Below are 23,978 nucleotides of genomic sequence, written 5' to 3' on the forward strand. Positions count from 1 at the left end.
CAAACAGGAGATTTCTTTTCCAACTTCCGGGATAAAATGAATTAGAATAAATCAAAATTTACATTTAGTTTTTGATCTCAGAGTATAAAAAGTAAAGTGCAGCCATTATCAACCCACTGCAGGATGGAAGCCTCCTCAACAATTCATGCTGAGGGAAATGGACCATAATCTGCCACGCTGCCAGTGCGGGTTGGAAGATCGACCATATTCAGCAGTCAGGGGCTTGAACCCCGGTCTACTCAAAGAGCGTGTGCTACTGCACTCCCACTCCTGACCACTTGGCTACAGATAAGCAAATTATAAAATTACGTCAATGCTCATACTTCCCATACATGAGCTCTCCAAGCACCGGAAAACAAGTCAACATCAACCAGCCGCAGACACTAGATAACCCACGCATTCAAGAAGACTGAACACATGTTGTCAAAATTAAAATCAAAACTCCACATAAAATCGTGTAATATCGTCTAAATCTAAATGGCTTCCAAATGGACCAAACTTTTCGTCATCGAGAAGTTTTCACAAGAAGGACGGTAAAACTGACATTTCAAATTTTCCCCCTATATTTATACATTAGTATGAGAGACTTCTGTTAATCGCACACATGCACAAAGGCCCATGATTCCGATATTTTACAATATAGTTTCTATGTAACTTTCCCCATTAAATACACTTTCCGGTCTCTCGACAAAGCTACTGGCTGCAACTTCTATGTAAGCATGTATACTTTTACCTTACGATGGTTCCACTACACTACACCACACCCTCGGCTAAAGCTAACTTATTAGCATCCTGCTTTTTTTTTTTAAACTCTTGTGTTAACAAAAGTTTTAAAAAAATATGTGGTGCTGGCGCAGGATAGAAAAAATTAAATGGACCAAGAAGGTGTCAAAATGTGGAAGTATTAAGATGTGTCCAAGAACAAAGGAAAATTCTAGATAGAATCAGATTAACTAGACTTAAATGGGTGGGCCATGTGATTCAACATGGTGGTTTGCTTCTGGATGCCATGGAGGGGACTGTGGAGGGAAATGCACTAGGGGAAGACCAGAAAATACCTTTGTCAGGAAGTTACTGGATGAAACAGGACTTTAAAATTTTGAGGAACTAAAACAGGCGAAGAACAAAGGTAGAGACAGCTCATCAGAGGAACTGACCAATGTCACAAGACTGAATTACTGATGATGTGTTAACAATCTTGGAAAATCGCCTCCTACTATACCATGCCATACAATACACACACTTCATTCAATAACACCTGTAGCCTTTCAAACAAATGGATATTAAATGAATTCTTAACAATCTTGATGCCAAGAAAGCTCCAGATCTTGATGGTATTTCCCCACCTTTTCTCAAAACTTGTGCTCCTGAGCTTGCTTGCTTTTTGCCCCCTATTCACACTATCTTATTCCACAAATATTTATCCATCTGTATGGAAATTTGTCTGCCTAAAAAGTTCCTATAAAGGGACTTGGTGGATGCAAGAAAACAAAAATCCTTCCCTTCCAGTTAGTTTCCCATTGCACTTACCTCTATTCTTTACAAAGTAATGGGGAAATCCATCAACTCTTTAACCTTCTGTCTGCTCAATCATTACACCAATATAGATTCTGCAAGTGTCGATCCACTAGTGATACATTGCCTTAATGTTACTAATCACTGGACAAATTCAACGAAAATGTCTTATCAAACTCAAGCAGTTGCTCATGACATTCACAAGGCTTTTGACTGTTTGGCATAAAGGTCCTCTAAACAAGCCCCCATCTCATGGATTGCCATCTGTTTTTTTTGCAAACAGATAGTTTTCCTCCAACAAATTAATACAGATGATGGTTCTTTGTCTTCCAACTCCTCAATTAATGTCACTGTCCTCCGAGGTTCAGTTCTTTCTCCTACTCTTTTCCTCTTGTATATTAATGACTATCTTCCACTGACTGGGAATACTAGTCAGTTTTGCTGATGACAGCACACTACATTCTACCTTCCAGTTTGAGAAACTTTTGCCTGCACAAAAAAAGCTTCAATCTCTTGACCATTACCACCAATTCCTTAAATGCTGATCTCCAGGTATTCCTCAAGAGGGCAAAGAAAACTCAGTTAACTTGTAAACTCAGTCTGATTTTATTTTTCACAAATAAGTTTACTGCTCCTACACACATCATCGATGGTGCTCAGATTTCTAGACAAGATAAAATATCTTTATTGATCACTGGCTTCTAATTGCTCATTTCATGGATGCACAACAAATATCGCTTCTTCTGCATACAGAACCCTAGGGTCCTGAGCTGGATATCATTATTCTTCTCTTCTTGGTGATTCCTTTCTACTTCTCTCTCTCATTCTCTCTCTCTCTCTCTCTCTGTCAGGGTAACTCGGAAATTTTTTTTTGGCCGGTGCAGCATAAGCCTCAGGCTTCCTTGCATCATATGGCTAATAATAATAATAAAAAAAATAAATAAAACCTGGGTTTTCATTTTCACCTGGCATTACTTTTCTTCTAAACACCCTGTACAAATATCAAACTCACCCTACGATGGAATACTGTTCGCACATCATGGATGGTGTGCCCAAAAATTTTTCAAGTTTCTTGACCCCCATTCAAAAGCAGGCAGTCAAGTTAATCAGTGGCCCATCTTTTATAAAGTTTCTCCACAATGTCTCATAGCTGCATGCCTTTTCCAAAAATACTCTTATGGGGATTGTTCTATGTGCTCTATAATCTGGCACATCACTGCCAGCTCATGGTTATTTATATCAGATTTAAAATCTAATGTAAACAACATGGTTTAACAAAGGATATATATATTCCACAGAATCTATTAATTGGTGTCTAATGACATGTATGCCAACTTACATGCCATCAGGTGTGAAGAAAAGACACTCTCAAAAAAAAAAAAAGGGGGGGGGGGTTACTGAACTGTTCTAAAATGGATGAGAAAAATATAAAAGTTGGTTGTCACGAGAAATTTAATTTTCATGATATGAAGAAAAATGGAGGGAACAGAAAGCCTACAGGCTGTATTACTATATCTTATAAAACCATTAAAATATGTTTCATTTTTAAAAACTGGTGTTGTAAAAGTCTCTAAAAACAGTTACAAACATCAAAATTATGCAAGATTTCTCTGTTAAAATCTGGCAGAATGAAGTTTTGTTATTGCAATAACAGTTTTTAAATGGATATAATGTAATGCTAAAAAATGTGACATAGAACAAATGTAATTGTTTAATGATCATTTTAATGTACGAGATGAATTACTTTCAAGTTGGCACTTACATCCAATTGATCCGAATGTTTAGAAAATAATCCAATTTCCATTATTTCCACAAAAATAAATTTCATTTAGGAAATAAATGGATCATGAATCATAAAAATATTCATCAGAAATATAAAGTTTTTGACATATCCTGCAGGATACAGGCTCATTTATAGTTCATCTATATTAATACTGCCTGTCCTGTATTAACCATTTAACTATTAATAATTATTAATAGTAGTTACTGCCTATGTCTGTATCTGTATTAATACTGCCTATGCTCTATCTTAAAAAAATTTAGGTCTTTATCAATCTGGTATTAGTAAGTTTTGTATCTTTGTGAGGAGGTTAAAAGTCTAAATCCTTTAAGGAAGAACATATTAAAAATATACTGTTACATGACATTCATTGATGCCCTCCAAATTTTTACTTAGAAAAGCTGAAGATCAATTAACTATCTGGAGATTTTTGTGCAAAAACAGGGGGGGAGCATTTTCAGAAAATGGTGGTGGGGAGGATGATTTTTTTTAAAATCCAGACTTCGGAATTGAAATTAAATTTCAATAAAAACATATTTATTATTAAAATGCTGCCATAGGACAGTTTACCAGCACAGTATGCTTTCCAGCTTTAGCTTACCTGGGACTTTTCTATCAGTTAATTATAATAATATATAATAAATGGCACTGCTGCTTAGCCTTGGCTGTCAATCTGGTATCTTTCTCATCATTTTCTCACGTATTAATTTGTTCTTATTTGTGTTGCTTGTTTCATTATACATTTGAAGCTCTTTATAGTGTTGAGAAAAACAGTCAATATACATATAATTCATAAAATCAGGAAAAGAACAAAGAATAGTTTGAACATTTGTTAATTCTTCCAATACCATGGTATTATATTTTATCTGTAAATAAAATATAATACCATGTTTACATTCCCCACTGTAAATAATATTTACAAAGATTGATTATTTACAAAAAACTAGTTTGAGACAAAAATATAAAAATACAATAAGTAAATACATTAAAATGCATTAAAATATAAATTTAAAAGCGATAAAAACACTACTGAAGCTTTCAGAGGTGTGTCTACCTCCTTCCTCAGCAATAATGAAACTTAAGCGACACATCCTTAAATACCAGGTTCACGGCACATGTGGATGACCAGGCGCATACTCTGTATTCCTTTCATACCAGAACCGGAAGTGGCCTGGGGGCGTGGAAAACTAAAAAGTTTATCTCTGGCAAAAACCACCGCCTCAAAAAGGGGATGAAATCGTACTCCCCTATATCTATTCATGCTATTGTTGGCAGAGGATCCAATCCACAGACTTTCCAGCCACTTGTGGTCCCAGAATCTATGCGTCCGGTCAAGGATGACAGCATTGTCGGGGGAGATTTGGTGTTGTTTTTTTCAATAGTGCCCGGCAATGGCGGATTTATACAGAGCTCTGCGGTCTGTATTGCTCTTGAATGTTTCCCCAGACGGTCCTTAAGATGGCATTCTGTCTCCCCCACGTAACATTCCCCACAATCCGGGCACGTGATCTCATATTTTCTTCACTGGTAGCCCTACGTATGCTCTTTCTAAATATCTGGCACAGCTGATTTCTCCGGTCGGTCCATGTTGGTCATTGGAAATAGTGTGCAATTTGTGAACTTTGTAAGGAGCCAAGATATAGGGGAGGACGAGATGATGATGTCATTGGATGTAGTATCGTTATTCACGTGTATCTCCATAGCACATAGGGTAGAATGTGTGAAGTTGGCTTTACAGAAGAATGATACCTTAAGTGCTAGGTCCCACCTAAACATAGATGATCTGACATAGATTTGTTGCAAATAAAGGTGCTGGGAATTTCCATTTTCTATAGAGAGCCTGAAAATAAAAAACTAACATGAAAATAGAAATTTCCTTTTACATGTAACAAGATATGGAAAATGTAAAACACTAATTTTTCTTCAATCACTCAGTGCAGCCCGCAAAACAAATCTAACCTTGAATGTGGCCCCTGTAAGGGAAAAGGTTGGACACCACTGCTCTAGAGGATATTGTCCTACTGCCAAAATCTCAACTATACACTGTATATGATCTCAAGAATTAATCAAAGAGGTGGAGGCAGCAGTTATTTTAAAATCTGATTTGAAGGTATTCATAACCTACAACTCTAGTACTTCTCTGAAGGAATGTCCTTGCTAATTAAATTTAAAGATTTGCTGCTACAAATTTATAACATTTATATTTTACCTGGACCTACTGATGACATCTTTAATGAAGTAATGACTTGGATTGCTATTACCATAAGCCAGAAACTAACAATCATAGTGGGATGACTTTAATTTTCCCCCTGCCCAAATAGAATTTACAAATGAAGTTGCAGCCTTATTCCTTACTAGTTCTAGAGCTAAAAAAAACAAAATCATTTTTACCAGAGGAAATCAGGTACTTGTTTATTCCAATTTTCCACTTCAAGAAAAACCAAGCAACACTGCATTTAAATCTTATTACAGATGTATAGAGCTGTAAGCAGCACTTTACTGAACGAAATGTTGCAACTCAAAAAATTACCAAAAGAATATCATTAACAATATTATTATTAATGATATTAATGAATATCATTAAGAGCAACTTTTTTTGTAGCTCTTAAAATATCCATGGGATCCTCTCAGACATATACAGGATAGCGTCATTCTTCTAATAAAATGGTTGAATCAAACTAAAGCAGAGTTGGCATCCAAACTATGATTATCTTATCATTACAAACCTTGGCTCAAATGCCATCTAAAAGCATATTTCAAAAGTAAACAGAAATACCACAGATAGTGGAAGAAACATGGCACTTCATCAGCACATACACACACATAAAAAAAAAAAGTTATTTCAACTCAAAAATTCCAATTATACAGAAATTATTCAAGGTTCAGGCTAAAATACAATAAAACAGCACATTACAAAAACAAAACCCTTACAGCAATTCAAGTTTTAGAATGGATAAAGTGCAATATGGAAACAAACAATTCTATCATCTGCATTGAAGATATGCACTATGGATTTAAATAATTCAATTCTTACAAACAAGTAGATCATGTGCAACACGAAATGCCTACTAGTCAAGCCCTGCTGATTAACCAACTTGTGAACAAGAATACAGTACAGTGGATAATTAACCAATTATGCTTTGATAGTAACGAAGGCATCATTGTCTAATGCTAGTGAATGCATCTACAATTGTTTAGTGCAAATCATTATTATTCCTTCAAGATAATAGAACATCTTCAGGATTAATCTTATTGCTAAACAAACTAGCAGTAATAACCATGCACCCTATTGACCAAATGATGTTTTGTAATAACAAATTATTGATAAAATCATGCTACCATACCTTCACGATAAAATCTTGTTAATGCATCTATCAACATGCATTTCGGTCCTACAGGGCACTCCATAACAAGCTTAGCTGATATCATTTATGCACATTCAAACTGAATTTCAAGTGAAGGCACAAAGTGATGTCTTTTCTTTTTTTAGACAAAAGTGCTTTCGATAACATAGATGATATCCTCATTCCTCAAAGTGTACACTCCAGCACTATGTTTACAGCATCTCTACAGCCACTCCTGCAAGCAAATTGGTCTTTCAGGTTGTCACAGACTTTCTGTAAAATATACCAGACAAGCTGTACTTGCTACCTGATGGAACTGATATTCGGGTGACACTCAAGTCAAGTAAACCCAATTTCGGTGAAGTCCGGATGGTCTGTGACAGCCAAATCCTCTGCTTGCACCTTCACGAAGGGGGAGCCCTTCGTGAAGGTGCAAGCAGAGAATTTGGCTGTCACAGACCATCCGGACTTCACCGAAATTGGGTTTACTTGACTTGAGTGTCACCCGAATAACAGGGGTGCTGTTAGAAATCCTGGGTATCACCTCCATTCACAAGCACACGGTGGGTGACCACCCAGGTTTGAACCAATGTAAGCAGGGGTTGAGTTGTGGCACCCACACCACATGGAAGAATGCCACCCCCTCTGTGTTACCACGCAGTACTGGGGGTAGATGATTCCATCAACCGGTGCAATACGACCACTTTGCTTATTAGAGGTTTGAAGTGGTGGAACCCATGTATAGTCTCCAGAGCTAAGTTCCGGTCAACCATTCCCAATCTCTTCCATCATGCAGTATGATTGATGACTTTTGCAGTTAGGATGAACATCGTGGCGAGATCCAATCTTCCTTATATTTTGAGTGTACAGCTCTAAAACGGTGTTTGCAGGCTGGCCACTAGTTAGTACACCGGATCAAACCTATTGGTAACTCTCTAGGGAGGGGCTTCCGGATCAGCTAGTGTATAATCTTGCTACCTCTACTCCGTCAGATAGTGACTAGAAGGAGTCCGAGTAGTGTGTATGCGGGAGGCGGGGGCATTGTCGAGGCCACATTATGTCAAGGATCTGGGTATATTCTTACCATGCGTACGCCATATACAAAAATTTCATTACTTCATACAGATGTCTCCCCCCACTTTTTCTTACTATTTCGAATACACCAGGAATTGCCAAACTAATAGAGAAAGGTTATCTGCAAAAAGATCTAAACCTCCCAAACACTTCCTAATTCATTTCACAAATATAGTGGTCTCAATGCCAATCTCAACGATGTCCACTTCCTCTTGCAGTCTACCAAACCCCATGTACTTTTTCTGACAGAATCTGAGTTATCGGTTGATTCAACTACTGCTCATCTCACTTGCCCAAACTATTCGCTGTATGATTCCTTTCGCCTCAAAGGTGGTACTTGTGCATATGTCTTTTCCGATATTCCTTGTCAGAGACTTTGTAATTTGGAATCTATTCTTTTCGATCTTCTCTGGCTTAAAATCTCTCTACCTCACATTAGGTCAAATTGATCTGTTGTCTCTACCGTTCTCCCAACTCCACTAATCACTTGGAGCTCTTTGACTTCCTCTCTTTGCAACTTGACTTTCTCCAGTCCAACTTTCCTAACAGTGAGGTAATTTTCCTTGGTAATTTTAATGTTCACAACTCCAGCTGGCTTCCGTTTTCTAGTCACACCGACCCAGCTGGTCGAGATACTGAGGCTTTTGCAATTACTAATGACCTTGCACAGATTGTTCATTTACTAACAAGAATACCGGACAATCCTAACCATACAGCCAACACACTTGATCTTTTTCTCACAAACAACCCTTCTAAGAACACGGTCGAAGTGAGAGGTCCTTTAGGCAACTCAGATCACAACTTGGTGATTGTCTCTTCTCCAATGGAGCCTTTACCTCATGGCTATTCCCAACCTCGTATTGTTTGGCATTACAAGAATGCAAAATGGGATGATGTGCAAGATTTATTTTCTTCTTTTCCTTGGTCAGATTACTATTTCAAAACTTCTGATGTCAACTTTTGCTCAGATCGTGCCAGCGAAATTATTCTTGCAGGGATGGAATCCTTTATCCCACACTCCAGTTTAAAATCTCGTCCTTTATCTAAACTTTGGTTTTCCAATAAAAGTGCTAAGGCTGTTCAAGAGAAGAATGTTGCATATCGTAATTGGCTTGTTTCTAATTCTCCAGTTTCATTTTCTGCCTACACCAAAGCTCGCAACAATTGTAAAGTAGTTATTAATCAGTCCAAACTAGAGTTGAACAGGCTAAGAGTAGAAAACTTGCTTCTTGCCCTAATGGTAGCAGAGCATTCTCGTCTCTTCCCAAAGCTATTGGAAGCAACTTTTGCCCATCTCTACTCCCACTTCTGTCCAAACCAGATGGTTCTGTTGTCACTTCAGCCAAGGATAAAGTTGACCTGCTAGCATCCCATTTTTCTTCCTTGTATTAATGATCTTGGTAAAACACCTCCCACAATTCCCAACACACTCCATTCAATGCCTCCTGTGGTCTTCCGTCAAAAGGATGTCAGAAGGATTTTGACAAATCTTGATGCTAAGAAAGCTCCAGGTCCCGATGGTACTTCTCCACTTGTTCTCAAAACCTGTGCTCCTCAACTTACTCCTGTTCTTTGCCACCTTTTTTCACTTTCTTATTCCAAAGGTGTTTTTCCTTCTGCTTCGAAATTTGCTGATATCCAGCCAGTTCCTAAAAAGGGTGACAAATCCCTCCCATCCAATTATCGTCCCATTGCAATCACTTCTACTCTTTCTAAAGTAATGGAGAAATCAATTAACCGCCAACTCTTAAACCACCTATAAATCTTCCATTTGATCAATGATCGCCAGTATGGATTCCATCAGTGTCGATCCACTGGTGATATTCTGGCTTATGTTACCCATTTATGGACTAATTCAATGGAAAAGTTCAGTGAAACACAAGCAGTTGCTCTTGACATTTCAAAGGCTATCAATCGTGTTTGGCATAAAGGTCTTCTAAACAAGATTCCATCTTATGGTTTGCCAACTGTCTTTTGTAATTGGTTATCCAGTTTTCTCTCTGATCACTCACTGAGGGTGATAGTACATGGCTCTCTGTCTTCTAACTTCTACAGTAACACTGGTGTCTCCCAAAGTTCAGTTCTTTCCCCCACTCTTTTCCTCTTGTATATTAATGACCTTCTTCCATTGACTGTAAATCCTATCCATAGTTCTGCCGATGATAATACATTGGATTCCACTTGCCATTTTGAGAAACTTTGCCCTGCTCAATCAGCTTCAACTTCTCGAATATCCACTACCAATTCCTTAAATGCCTATCTCTAGATAACTCTCCAGTGGAGCAAAGGCAACTTAGCTGATTTCAATCCTTCTAAAACCCAATCTTGTCTTATACCTCGCAAAAAGGATTCTTCTGCTCCTATACTTATCTTTGGTGACACTCCGATTTTTAGGCAAAATGATATATCTCTTTTGGGGATTACCCTGACTTCTAATCTCTCTTGGCACAAGCACATTACAAATATTGCTTCCTCTACATCTAAAAAATTTGGTTTTCTCTTTCGCTGTCGGCGTTACTTTTCTTCCAAACAGCTGCTCACTCTGTATAAATCACAAATCCGCCCTGCTATGGAATATTGTTCCTGCATCTGGGGTAGTGCCGCCAAAACCTCTTTCAGGCTTCTAGATTCCATTCAGAAGAGAGCAGTTAGGTTAATTAATGACTCATCTCTAACAGAGCCTCTCTCTCATAGACTTCCGTTTCTGCTGCATGCCTTTTCTACAGATACTTCCATGGGCACTGTTCTTCTGAACTGGCTTCTATAATTCCCGCTTTTTCTTTGAAAACAGTCCAAACACATGCCTCCACCAGCCAACATCCATTTACTGTCCAACTTCAAACTCACAGAACCCAATTTTATCTTCCTTTTTTATTCATTCAGCTGCTGTTTTCTGGAACAACCATCCTTCATATGTCAACCATCCTTCAACCATCCTTAATTTCCTGAAAATTACAGTCTACAGAAGTTCAAGTTCAATGTCAATATCTTCTTTCGTCTTCTCAACCTCCAACCCAAGCACGTACTAAGTACTATAGGTTCTAATACGTCTCGTGTTTGGGGTTTACATATTAAAAAAAAAAAATCCAAATCTGCTGACATATAATGGTGATTTAAAGCTATTTATTATTTAAAATTTTGGATGGATAGCATTCAGGAAATATAGTCACATACTGAGGAGCAATATCCCAATTTGTCTGAAATGTAAAATAGTGAACCAATGTATACTACCCACCATGACTTATGGAAGTGAAACTTGGGCACTCATCAAAAGAATGGAAGAGAAGCTGAGAACGACACAGCGAAGAATGGAATGAATTATAATGGGGATCAGACTGTTAGATAAGAAGAGAAACATGTGGATTAGGCAGCAAACTCAAGTAAAGGACATTCTTATCAAAACTAAAAAACTAAAATGGTCTTGAGCAGGACACACAGCTCGAAGACATGATGACAGATGGACTAAGAGAATAACAGAATGGTACCCAAGAGGAGCTAGAAGAAAACTTGGAAGACAACAACGGAGATGGACAGATCAAATTTATGAGTTTGTGGGTAGAAATGGATGGCCATTGCACAAAACAGAAGGAACTGGAAAGTTGCTGGAGAGGCCTTCATCCTGTAGTGGATTGATAATGGCTGATGATAATTATTTCAAAATCCTGAGCGTTCACAAAATTAGCAATGATGTGAATTCACAGATGTACAGACTACTCAACTATCTGAAAGAACCCAATCTCACTATCAATGTAAACAAATCTGTTCAGATAACTTACAACCAAACCATACAGAAACTAAAAGTGGATACCTCAATTCCAAATGTGTACCTAGGAGTAATATTAGACAATAATCTTTCTTTTAATTCCTACTATTTGCACATTGAACAAAAAATTAGAAAAATAGAATTTCTAGATAAAAAAAAAATATATATAATAATAATAAACAATCATAAATCATGTACCTAGGAGTAATATTAGACAATAATCTTTCTTTTAATTCCTACTATTTGCACATTGAACAAAAAATTAGAAAAATAGAATTTCTAGATAAAAAAAATAATATATAATAATAATAAACAATCATAAATCATGTTCAAAGATGCAGCTTTCCTATACTGCCATATGTTTTAAAAATCTGGTCTAAAACCCCTCAAGTAACCATCAAGAATTCCTAGCCCTAGAATATTGGGTTCTAAGGTGGCTCAATAGCAAACTTGGTTTTTCCCATACAATATCCAGGCAACAGCTTTATGACAAATTAAACATGAAGTCTCTGCAATAGATCATCATTGATTCACAATGTACACCAGCATAACAGCTGCAGCCTCCAAAAGAGAAAATTCAAGAAACCAGCTGCAATTTAACACTAACCTCTTCAGACTCAAGCAAATGAACAGAATGTCTCTGAATAGACCCCTTCATCTCTTCACTGATTGCCAAAGATTTGTTTAGCTCTGAAGAATACAAGGATCAGAATTCCAATCATATGAAAAGAAATAAAAACAGCAGCCTACCATCAACCAAGTAATTAGCAACCCATGCATAATGTACTATACTGGAACTGTATTATTTTGTTAATACATGAATATAATGCTTCTTCATTGTTTTATGTATATTGCTATGTATATTGGTTCTTCATTATTTTATTTCTTGTGTACTAAATTATCGGCATCTAGTAAAGTGCTGTGAAGGGCTTGCTGTATTATGCAGTAAACAAATATTTATTTATATCAATTACAGAACATATAATACTAACAATTTCTATGTGTTTATACAAATATTTCAAGTGAAAGACAAAAATTTAATCTTACACATTTAAAGCATTAAAATTAATAACTTTGATTTATCTCATTATTTAGTAGCAAATATTAATTATATAAGCTGTTATGTTATGTTGTTGTTATTTGGTTTTTAGGAGCATCAGCAACTAAGGCCATATTGCTCCAGGATATGTGTCATCCCGGAGCAATATGGCCTTATTGCTCCGGAATGACATAAGCGGAAAGGTCATTCCCTGACCTTTCTGCTTCCTCCGTATTTGGTGGTCACGGGCTCGAACCCCAGTCTAATCAAGAAGCATGTGCTACGCACTGCTGCTCCTGCCCACAATTATATAAGCCCTCCATAGCTAAGTGGTCGGGAGCAGGAGTGCAATAGCTCACAGTCTTCAAGTAGACTGGTTCAAGTCCCTGACTGCTAAATACAGTCAATCTGACAACCTGCACTAGACTGGTGTGGCAAATTATGGTCTATTTCACTCAACATGACTTGTTGAGGCCTCCACCCTGCTTTGCACTGACAATGGCTACAGATTTATCTTATTTTATTATAAATTACATACTAAATGATTGTAAATTATACTCACCAGTCATAAGCACGTGAGAATTCAGCACACATTTCCTCTGTAGACAACTAAAATTAAAATTATATATCTTAGAAAGTGACCTCCAAAATTACACCAATTAAAAAAAACACCTGCAACTGCATTTCTGAAAATGGGATATATAAGAAACATTTTAAAAATTTTAGCAGGTATACAATTTTTTCATTTTAATATTAGTATTATAAAATGTAAAATGATGTGAACACAAACTTATAAAAACAACAGCCAAAGTGGATGGAAAAAATTTCATTTGTCCATTACTTCAATAATTTGTCCAATCTTTCTTTAAATTTATTCAAACTTGCTACCTCCATAACATTAAGTGAAGTTTAAACCAATGCTCTGGCTAAAAGCAAATTTCCTTACATATATTTTGTGTAAGGAAATTTTGTCAACTTAAATTTGTGCCTCCTCGTATGTGTATCAGCTGAGAAAGAGAAAAGGTGCCATCAGCATTAGTTTACTCAATCCTTTAACGCCCTAAAAATGCCTCAGTTGGATCTATGTCTAGTTGCCTAGTTTCCAGATGATGCAATTTGTAGAACAAGTCTTTCATGATAAGAATACCTTTTCATGCCTACAACTATTATACATCCTTCCTAACATATTACCCAAGGGGCTCATATCTGGTGAGTATGGGCTTGGCACACCCAGGGTCCTGAGCAGGATATCATCATTCTTCTCTTTCTTGATGATTCCCCTTCTACTTTTGATTCTCTCTCTCTCTCTCTCTCTCTCTCTCTCTCTCTCTCTCTCTCTCTCTCTCTCTCAGGATAACTAGGGAATTTTTTTTTTTTTTTTTGGCTAGTGCAGCATAAGCCTCAGGCTTCCTTCCACCATATCATCATCAGCCATTTTCAATCCACTGAAGGATGAAGGCCTCTCCAGCAACTTTCCAGTTCCTTCTGTTTTGAGCACTGGCCATCCATTTACTACCCACAAACTCATGAATTTCATCTATCCATCTCCGTCTTTGTCTTACAGGTTTTCTTCTAGCTTCTCTTGGGTACCATTCTGTTATTTTCTTAGTCCATCTGCCATCATGTCTTTGAGCAATGTGTCCTGCCCAAGACCATTTTAGTTCTTTAGTTTTGATAAGAATGTCCTTTACTTGAGTTTGCTGCCTAATCCATGTGTTTCTCTTCTTATCTAACAGTCTGATTCCCAATATAATTCGTTCCATTCTTCACTGTGTAGTTCTGAGTTTCTCTTCCATTCTTTTGGTGAGTGCCCAAGTTTCACTTCCATAAGTCATGGTGGGGAGTATACGTTGGTTCACTATTTTACGTTTCAGACAAACTGGGATATTGCTCTTCAGTATGTGACTATATTTCCTGAATGCTATCCATCCAAAATTTATTCTTCTCTTGACTTCCAGCCATTTATCATTATTACAGCTAATAACTTGTCCCAGATAAGTATATGACTCCACCTTTTCAATTACTGCTCCTTCAATCATTATTTCCCTTTCTGTGGCATACTTGTTCATCATTACTTTTGTTTTAGCCATATTGCTTCCACCATATAGCTAATAATAATAATAATAAGATTTTCACCACATCTGAAATACAGGTAGGTTGTACAGGGTGGTCCAAAAGAAATATTTATTTCAAATAACTTCTTAATTTTCGGATTTTTTCTATTCTTATTATTATTATTATTTTTTTTTTGTTTTCTAACTTTGTTTCATATTTGAAATAAAATTTTATTCAAGATTAACCAAAATGAACATGGATTATCGTTTAACAAAGGACCATCGTTAAACATTATTACCAAAACAACAATAATGGAGCTAAAGCTGCAATTTTTTAGCAGAAGAATTTAATATTCTGCAAGTTCAAAGTCATAATACCATAAGACTGGTCAGAAAATTTGAAGAAATCAGAAGCATAAATGATGCAAAAAAATGAGGAAGACCAGTTTCATCAACAACGGCAGAAAAGTTGGATGAATTAAGACAATCGTTAAGACATTAAGATTAATTAATCATTAAGACAATCATCATTTTTTATAGATATTAACATTCTGCTAAATAAAAGAACATATTAAACATTAGACGACAGCATTTAAGTTTCTTTTTTCTTTAATCAAGGAAATTATAAGAAAAACTATCAAGAATTCGTAAAATAAATAGAAATAAAAAAGGCCGTTTCTTTTGGACCACCCTGTATTTCAGATGTGATGTAACCACTGCTTTATACAGTGGATTGGCAATTTTTTTAGCACTAGTTGGTTGAATTTAATTTCCACCATTATGTTTGATGCAGAACTAGAAGGTAAAAAAAAAAAAAAAAAAAAAAAAAGAAGTTCATGGATACATTTTACGTTTTATTTCATATCATAATATCAGTTTAATATTATGCCTGTTTTACATTTATTTTATCTGATCACTGAATGTTGATAACCATGACTTTTTTTTGAGACAAAACAGCAAACTTTAAAAGAAAATATTATTGGATGCTGTAAAATATTATATTAGAAAACATGTAAAAGTGATCCATTTTGATTTGCACCCCACCCCCAAGAAAAAAAAATATTACTTGTGATATATGTGCAACACTTGGCTCAGTTGTATCTGAAAAGTGTAGAGAAGCAGTTCATACTTATATTTTTTTATTAGGAAAAAAAAACAAAAAAAAAAAAAACTATTACATGATATCCAAACATTATATTTACACTTTGGTAATTCTAAAAATAGGCTAATTTTAATAACTAAGATAATATCTTTGAAACCATGTCATCATTCTTCTCTCTCTCTCTCTGCCCAGACACGATAGAAGGGAGTATATGATGATGTGAGCCTTGTCGATCAATTCGGCCCTGGAGAGATTGTGTGCAAGGCTCAAGGGATAGAATTTTTTTCAGCCTGGTCTATACTTGTTAACAGGAGAGACTGCTTCCACAGGGAGGGGATACACTTAAATAGAAAGGGTGCAAGAATATTTGCTGATACTATCGAGGCAGTGTTAGGTGGGTCGGAAAACTGATAGCTTGGGGAGGGGGATACAAGGACTAATAGTTTAACAGTAGCCGCAGGCAGAGGTGAAGGTGATTCTTGCACAACTTCTATCAGAATAAGTAGCGACCTGGAGCAAGGGGTGTTGGGGGTTTCAGGGACGGATGGCAGTCATCGTGAAATAGGTTGGTATATGGGATGTGTTAGGGTAACTAGGAATATGTATGCTTGCATGTATAGCAATGCTACAAGTATAGTAAATAAATTTGATGAATTTGAAGTGTTGGTCAAGACATCAAAGGCAGATATTGTGGGAATAGCAGAGATGTAGTGTCACACAGATATAAGGAATGCAGAACTGGAATTTGGGGAGTACAATGTGTACAGAAAGGTTAGACAGAATATAAATGGAGGAGGTGTTATGCTGTTAATTAAGAAAACCAAAATCAAAAGAAGTGCACCCAGTTGATATAGATGAACAGTGCACTGTTGAGTCAGTTTAGTGTGACATAAGCACTGCGAAATCAAAAATAAGCGTAGGAGTGTGTTATAGGCCTAATGACTCGAATGAGTACAATGAACAGTTGCACAGAGAAAAAGAGTGGGCTAATAAATCAGAATGTCTTATAATGGGGGATTTTAACTTCCCAGATATTGACTGGAACTTGTGGGTTGGTCACTCACACACTAGTCAGACTTTTGTGGAATTATTGGATGACTGTTTTCTGCAGCAGCATGTTTGAGAGGCAACCAGAGAAAGTAATACTCTTGATCTGGTTATCAGCAGTGATCATTCGTGTATTAAGAATTTGCTGATAAAGGAACCACTAGGTGGCAGTGATCACAGTGTACTGATGTGGGATTTATTTAAAGATTTAATTACCATCAGGGGTAAAGGAAAGGGTTTTTGCTTCTCTAAAGGAGACTAAAGTGGTCTCAGAAAGTTTTTAAATTCTGTATATGGGATCAACTGACGATGTTACAAACAGAAAATCAAAGTGGGAAGCATTCAAGGAATTAATCATGGATGTTACTAAAAGTTTTATATCTATTAAGAAACATTGTTCAAGGTTTAGGCCTAAATGGTTGTCAAATGAACTAATGAGACTCGTAACAGAGAAGAAAAATGCATGGGATGCATATAAATTATCAAGTGATTCAGAAGCCTATGGCAGATATAAGCTAGTCTGTAATCAGGTCACAAAAGAGGTTAGGCAGGCAAAGGCAGATTACGAGAAATCCTTGGCAAAAGATGCTAAGAAAAACAGCAAGGATTTCTTTACTTATATAAACTCTAAAAGGAAGAGGATGAATCTGATTGGTCCACTTGACATTGATGGTTCGACTGTTGATGATCCTGCTCAGATAGCAAACAAACTGAATGAGTATTTGCATCTACATTCACACATGAGGAATTATTAAGGTTTGAAAATGGCAGAAGGTTATCAAATTGTAGAGGATACTTAATGATTTTGTAATAACTGAGAGCAAAGTGGAGGAGAAATTGTTGAAGTTAAACATAAGAAAAGCACCTGGGGTGGATGGGATCTATCCAGTTATATTAAAGGAGGCAGCAAAGCAAACCCTTAGCCGTAATTATGAGAGCATCCTTGGACTCAGGGGAGGTTCCCATGGACTGGAGATGTGCAAATGTATCCCCAATTCACAAAAGGGGATCGAAGGGTGACATGAGTAATTACAGACCAATTAGTTTAACTTCTGTTCCGGGTAAAATAATGGAGTCACTGGTTAAAGATGCATTGCAGGATCATCTAGACAAGACTGCAGCAATAATTCAGACATCACGGGTTTGTTAAGGGACAGTCTTGTCTGACTAATTTGATAGGATATTATGATGTGGTTACAAAGGAACTGGATGCAAAAAATTATTTTGATATCATATATTTGTATTTCCGGAAAGCTTTTGACACTGTAGCGCATGGAAGACTATTGTACAAATTGGAGCAGAATGGTATTAAGAGTAAGTTGCTACAATGGATAAAAGGAGGTTAAGTGGGAGAAGACACAGGGTGGTAATCAATGGGTGCTGCTCTTCGTGGACTAATGTTATTAGTGGAGTCCCACAGGGTTCGGTGTTGGGTCCACTGTTGTTTTGTATATTTATCAATGATATTGATGAACGTATATCAGGCTTAATGTCGAAGTTTGCAGATGATACAAAGGTTGGCAGGGTTGTTAATGACAGTAATGGCAGTATGCTACTGCAACAGGATCTAGATAATTTGGGAAGCTGGGCTAAGAAGTGGAAACTGAAGTTTAACCTTGACAAATGCAAAGTACTGCATATGGGTAGAAGTAACCCAAGAGAAAAGTACCAACTGTGTGGTACTACACTTAATGTGGCGGAAAATGAAGACCTGGGAGTAATTGTGCAGTCAGATATGAAGTTTTCTGAGCAATGCAGACAGGCTGCCAGGGCAGGTCATGGGGTTTTGTCAATGATATATAGGAATATTACTAGCAGGGAAAAGGAGGTGATTGTCCCTCTGTATAAGGCAATGGTGAGGCCACGTCTTGAGTACTGCGTACAGGTCTGGAGGCCTCATATTAGGAAGGATGTAGATTTACTTGAGAATGTACAGAGAAGGGCAACAAGATTTGTGAGGGGAATGAAGAGATCCTCTTACCAAGAGATGCTTAAATTCTGCAAATTGCAGTGGCTGGAGACTAGGCACCTGTGTGGTGATCTGATTGAGGTGTATAAGGCCTTGAATGGATTGAGCATGCTGAATTCTGAATGGATCCTTCCACTTGTTCAGATTACGAACCTAAGGGGGCATAAATTCAAATTAAGAAAAGACAGATGTAGAATAGATGTGTGGAAATTTGCCTTTGTGCTAACCAATGTGCTAATCTTTTTCTTTTTTGGCTTTATTTCACATTTCTCCTACTGTTATGGACAAGTATAGAAATGCAGTTCCTGATATATGGTTGTGCGTAGTCACCTGATTAATTACCTAACCATGTATCAATATTTACTTCTGCTGACATCAGAATTTGCATTTTGCCTTCCCTGTATTCGACTTAACTAAATTTACCCACCCATATCTGATGACAGCTCTACCACCTTTTATTTTGTTTGTTTTACTTTATATTGTTTAATCATATGGTATTAATAATTTTACTTTAGAGTTTCTTCATATCCAAGTTGGCTCTGCAATTCAGCCCATAATTTTCTTAATCCATCATAACATTTGGGATATTAACATTATTTTGCCTTTTTCAAAGTTTATCAGCAGTGCACAGATGTGGGATTTACTTAAAGATGTAACTACTATCAGTGGTAAAGGGAAGGGTTTTTGCTTTCGTAAAGGCAACTATAGTGCTCTCAGATTTTTTAGGTTGTATACAGTGGGACCAAGTGATGATGTTACCAACAGCAAATTCTAAATGGGAAGCATTCAAGGAAGTAATCTTGGAAGCTACTAGGCTTTTTGTTCCAACTAAGAAATACTGCTCTAGGTAAAGGCCCAAATGGATATCAGATAAATTAATGAGACTCGCGACAGAGAAGAAAAATGCATGGGATGCACATAAATTGTCAGGCGACACAAAAAGACTGGTAGATACAAGCTAGTCTGTAATCAAGTCACAAAGGAGGTTAGGCAAGCGAATGCAGATTATGAAGGCAAAGGATGCAAAGAAAAACAGCAAAGACTTCTTTACTTATATAAACTCTAAAAGGAAGGGGATGAATCAGATTGGTCCAATTGATATCAATGGTTTGTAGATGATCAATCTCAGATAGCTGCCGAACAAAATGAGTATTTTGCATCTACATTCACACATGAGAAGTTATTGAAGGAGAGGAGGGCCAGATGTTTATCAAACTCTAACAGGGAGTTAAATGATTTTGTAATAACTGAGAGCAAAGTGGAGGAGAAATTATGAAGTTAAACATCAGAAAGGCACCTGGGGTGGATTTGATCTATCCAGTTATATTAAAGGAGGCAGCAAAGAAAGTAAGCAAACCCTTAGCCATAATTATGAGAGCATCCTTTGACTCGGGGACAAGTCCCCACGGACTGGAGATGTGCAAATGTATCTCCAGTTCACAAAGGGTGACACAAGTAATTACAGACCAGTTAGTTCGACTTCTGTTCTAGGGAAAATAATGGAGTCGCTGGTTAAAGAAGCATTGCAGGATCATTTACACAAGACTGCAGCAATAATTCACACAGCATGGGGTTGTCAAGGGGAAGTCTTGTCTGACCAATTTGATTAGATATTATGGTGTTGTAACAAAGGAACTGGATGCAAAAAATAATTTTGATATCATATATTTAGATCTTAGAAAGGCTTTTGATACTGTTGCACATGGAAGAATACTGTACAAATTGGAGTAGTATGGCATTAAGGGACATACAATGAAACTAAACCTAAAGCTAAAATAAAAAAGGAACAAAGACTAGAACTAATGGTAAGAGTAGACAAGGGCTATTGTTGAGGGCAAACAAAAGTCAATGGTGGATATGCATATAAATATATAAAACCTGATTATAAGCAATATCATAGCTGGTAGGCTAACTGGAGGCCAAATTAATTAGGTAATTAGGATAGAAATAGACACTCCTGCCCTCGTATTACACTAATAGCCCCAAGTTTGATCGCGATTTCCTATACCGATCTTATCTTAGTTGATTGCATCGTATTGGTATGATCGTCTCATATTGGGTGAGTTCACATTAGTTAGTCTTAATCTTCAATGTCACTTTATTTCCTTAGTTGTACATATTTATTATTCAACGAGATACTATATTAATCTATAGTTACAGTTCTTTAGTTTCCAACTACTTGCAATTTACTACTCTTATATTAGCATTAGCGGAGGCATATGATGCAAGAAACAACTTATACAGTATCAGCAAAAAAAAAAAAAAACCTTCCCATTTCACCCATCCATTCGCTGCAAAAGTTTGTCCACTGCTTCGTTGAATTTATATCAGCTATCAACTTCCACAAAGACAGATGGATGATTGCTGGAAATCTGTTCCAGCGATCAACTACACCTACGGGCTAAAGGCAAAATTCCACACATCTATTCTACAATTGTCTTTCCTCAATTTTAATTTATGCCCACAGAGGTTCACAATCTGAGCAAGAAGAAGAATCTCATCAGAATTGACCCTATCAACCCATTCAAGACCTAATACACTTCAATCAGATCACCTCACAATGCCTACTCTGCAGGCACTGCCATTTACAGAACTTAAGCCTTTCTTGGTAAGAGTGATCCTGTGTTCCCCTCACCAATCTTATTGCCATTCTCTGTACTCGTTTTAGCAACTTCCTAATATGAGGCTTCCTGACCTGTTCGTAGTACTCAAGGTGTGGCCTTACCATTGCCTTATACAAATTTGTACAAGGGAATAATCACTTCCTTATCGCTGCTAGAAAAATTCCTATGTATCATTGACAAAGCCCCATGACCTACTCTGGCAGCCTGTCTGCATTGCTTAGAAAACTTCATATCAGACTACACAATTATTCCCAGGTCTTTTTCATTTTCTACCACCCTAAGTTATCACACAGTTGGTATGTTTCTCTGGGGTTACTTCTACCCATATACTTTGCATTTGTCACCATTAAACTTCAGTTTCCACTTCTCAGACCATCTGCCCAACTTTTCCAGATCCTGTTGCAGCAGCGACATACTGTTATTATTGTTATTAACAACTACCAACGTTTGTATCATCTGGAACCTGACATTAAGCTTGATATGCCTTCATCAATATCACTGATAAATATAGAAAACACCAATGGACCCAACACTGAACCCTGGGATACACCACTAATAACATTAGTCCATGAAGAGCAGTGTCAACTGATTACCACTCTCTGTCTTCTCCCGCTCACCATCCTTTTATCCATCGTAGCAACTTGTCCTTAATGCCATACTGGTCCCATTTGTACAGTGGACTTCCATTTTTTTTTCCCCGTTAGTTGTTGGTGCATCGGCTTCTGTGGCCATATTGCACCTCCCAAGATTTTTGCATTTTCTACTCTGATCCAAGCCTGAGGCGGGATTCAAACCCGTGACCTTTGGGTTGCCAGGCAGGCACTTTACCCACCTGACTAGCCTGGTCGGCGTAGTCTTCCATGTGCAACAGTATCAAAAGCTTTCCTGAAATCCAAGTATATGATATCAAAATTATTTTTTGCATCCAGTTCATTTGTGACCATGTCATAGTATCCAATCAAATTGATCAGACAAGACTTCCCCTTAACAAACCCATGCTGTGTCTGAAGCATGGATTTCTGCTCCAGGGAAAATAATGGAGTGACTTATTTTCCCTGGAACAGAAGTCAAACTAACAGGTCTGTAATTACTCGTGTCACCCTTTCATCCCCCTTTGTGAATGGAGATACATTTGCACATCTCCAGTCTGTGGGAACTTCCACTTCTTCCAAGTCCAAGAACGCTCTCATAATTATGGCTAAGGATTTTTTACTTCCTTTGCCGATTCCTTTTAATATAACTTGATAGATCCCATTCGCCCCAGGTGCCTTTCTTTTAACTTCAGCAATTTCTCCTCCACTTTGCTCTCAGTTATTACAAAATCATTTAACTCCTTGTTAGTTTGATAAACATCTGGTCTTCTCCTCCTCCTCCTCCTCGAATTACTCCTCACGTGGGAATGTAGATGCAAAATACTCATTTAGTGTGACAGCTATCCGAGAACGATCATCTACAGTCAAACCATTGATATCAAGGGGACCAATCCGATTCATCCCCTTCCTTCTTTACATAAGTAAAGAACTTTTTGCTGTTTTTCTTTGCATCCTTTGCCAGAGATTTCTCATAATCTGCCTTTGCCTGCCTAATCTCTTTTGTGACTTGGTTACAGACCAGCTTATATCTATCATAGGCTTCTGTGTCATGGGTTTATTTATATGTATCCCATGCATTTTTCTTCTCTGCCACATGTCTCATTAGTTCTTCTGATCCATTAGGTCCTAAATGCAGAACAGTATTTCTTAGTTGGTACAAAAAGCCTAGTAGTTTCCAAGATTATTTCCTTGAAAGCTTCCCATTTAGAATTTGCTGTTGGTAACAATCATGAGTTGGTCCCACTGTATACAATTTAAAAAATCTGAGACCACTGTAGACACCTTTACAAAAGCAAAAACTGTTCCCTTTACCCCTGATGGTAGTTACATCTTTAAGAAAATCACACATCAGTACCCTGCCACCTAATGGCTCCTTTATTTGTAAATTCCTAATGCATGAATAATCACTGCTGATAATCAGATCAAGAGTGCTAATACCTCTGGTTGCCTTTCTAACATACTGCTGTAGAAAATAATCATCAAATAAATTCATTTGACCAAACCCAAATCTTCCATTATAAAACATTCTGATTTACTGGCCCACTCTATTTCTCTGTATAATCGTTCATTGTACTCATCAGCGTCATTAGGCCTATAACAAACTTCTACTCTCATTTTTCTTTCCCAGTGCTTACGTCACACCACACTGACTCAACATTTCTCTGTCCATATATGTCAGCTTGATGCACTTTCTTAGATTTTATCTTATATCTATCCTATCTGTACAGCACACTGACTCAACATTTCTCTGTCCTTCTATGTCAGCTCGATGCACTTCCTTAGATTTTATGTGTTTCCTAACTAACAGCATAACCCCCCATCCCTTCTAATCCTCTCTATCCTATCTGTAATAACTTTCTATATATGACCTGGTTTGGGCACATTATAGCCTTAGTTGCTAATGCGCCAATAAAATCCAAATCAAATTCAATCTGTAAATGTTGTATTCCCCAAATTGCAATTCTGCATTCCTTATATCTGTGTGACACCATGTCTCTGATATCCCAACAATATCTGCCTTTGATGTCTTGACAAGCACTTCAAATTCATTGACTATATGTATGTCCGGGGCAGT

General features: G+C 37.1%; 1 protein-coding gene across 2 annotated transcripts in view; it reads right to left on the reverse strand.

Moving 5' to 3' along the window:
- Nucleotides 1-23,978, reverse strand: part of LOC150091234 (aladin-like) — a 343,291-nt gene that overhangs the window by 202,994 nt on the left and 116,319 nt on the right. For both annotated transcript variants that reach the window (XM_090374811.1, XM_090374804.1), the window contains exon 6: nucleotides 13,078-13,124. In XM_090374811.1, the coding sequence (XP_090230937.1) occupies nucleotides 13,078-13,124 (47 nt within the window). The remainder of the gene's footprint in view (nucleotides 1-13,077; nucleotides 13,125-23,978) is intronic.

The sequence above is a fragment of the Mastigoproctus giganteus genome, chromosome 1 (assembly GCF_048544385.1).
Source record: "Mastigoproctus giganteus isolate SK-2022 chromosome 1, ASM4854438v1, whole genome shotgun sequence".
Lineage (NCBI taxonomy): Eukaryota > Metazoa > Arthropoda > Arachnida > Uropygi > Thelyphonidae > Mastigoproctus > Mastigoproctus giganteus.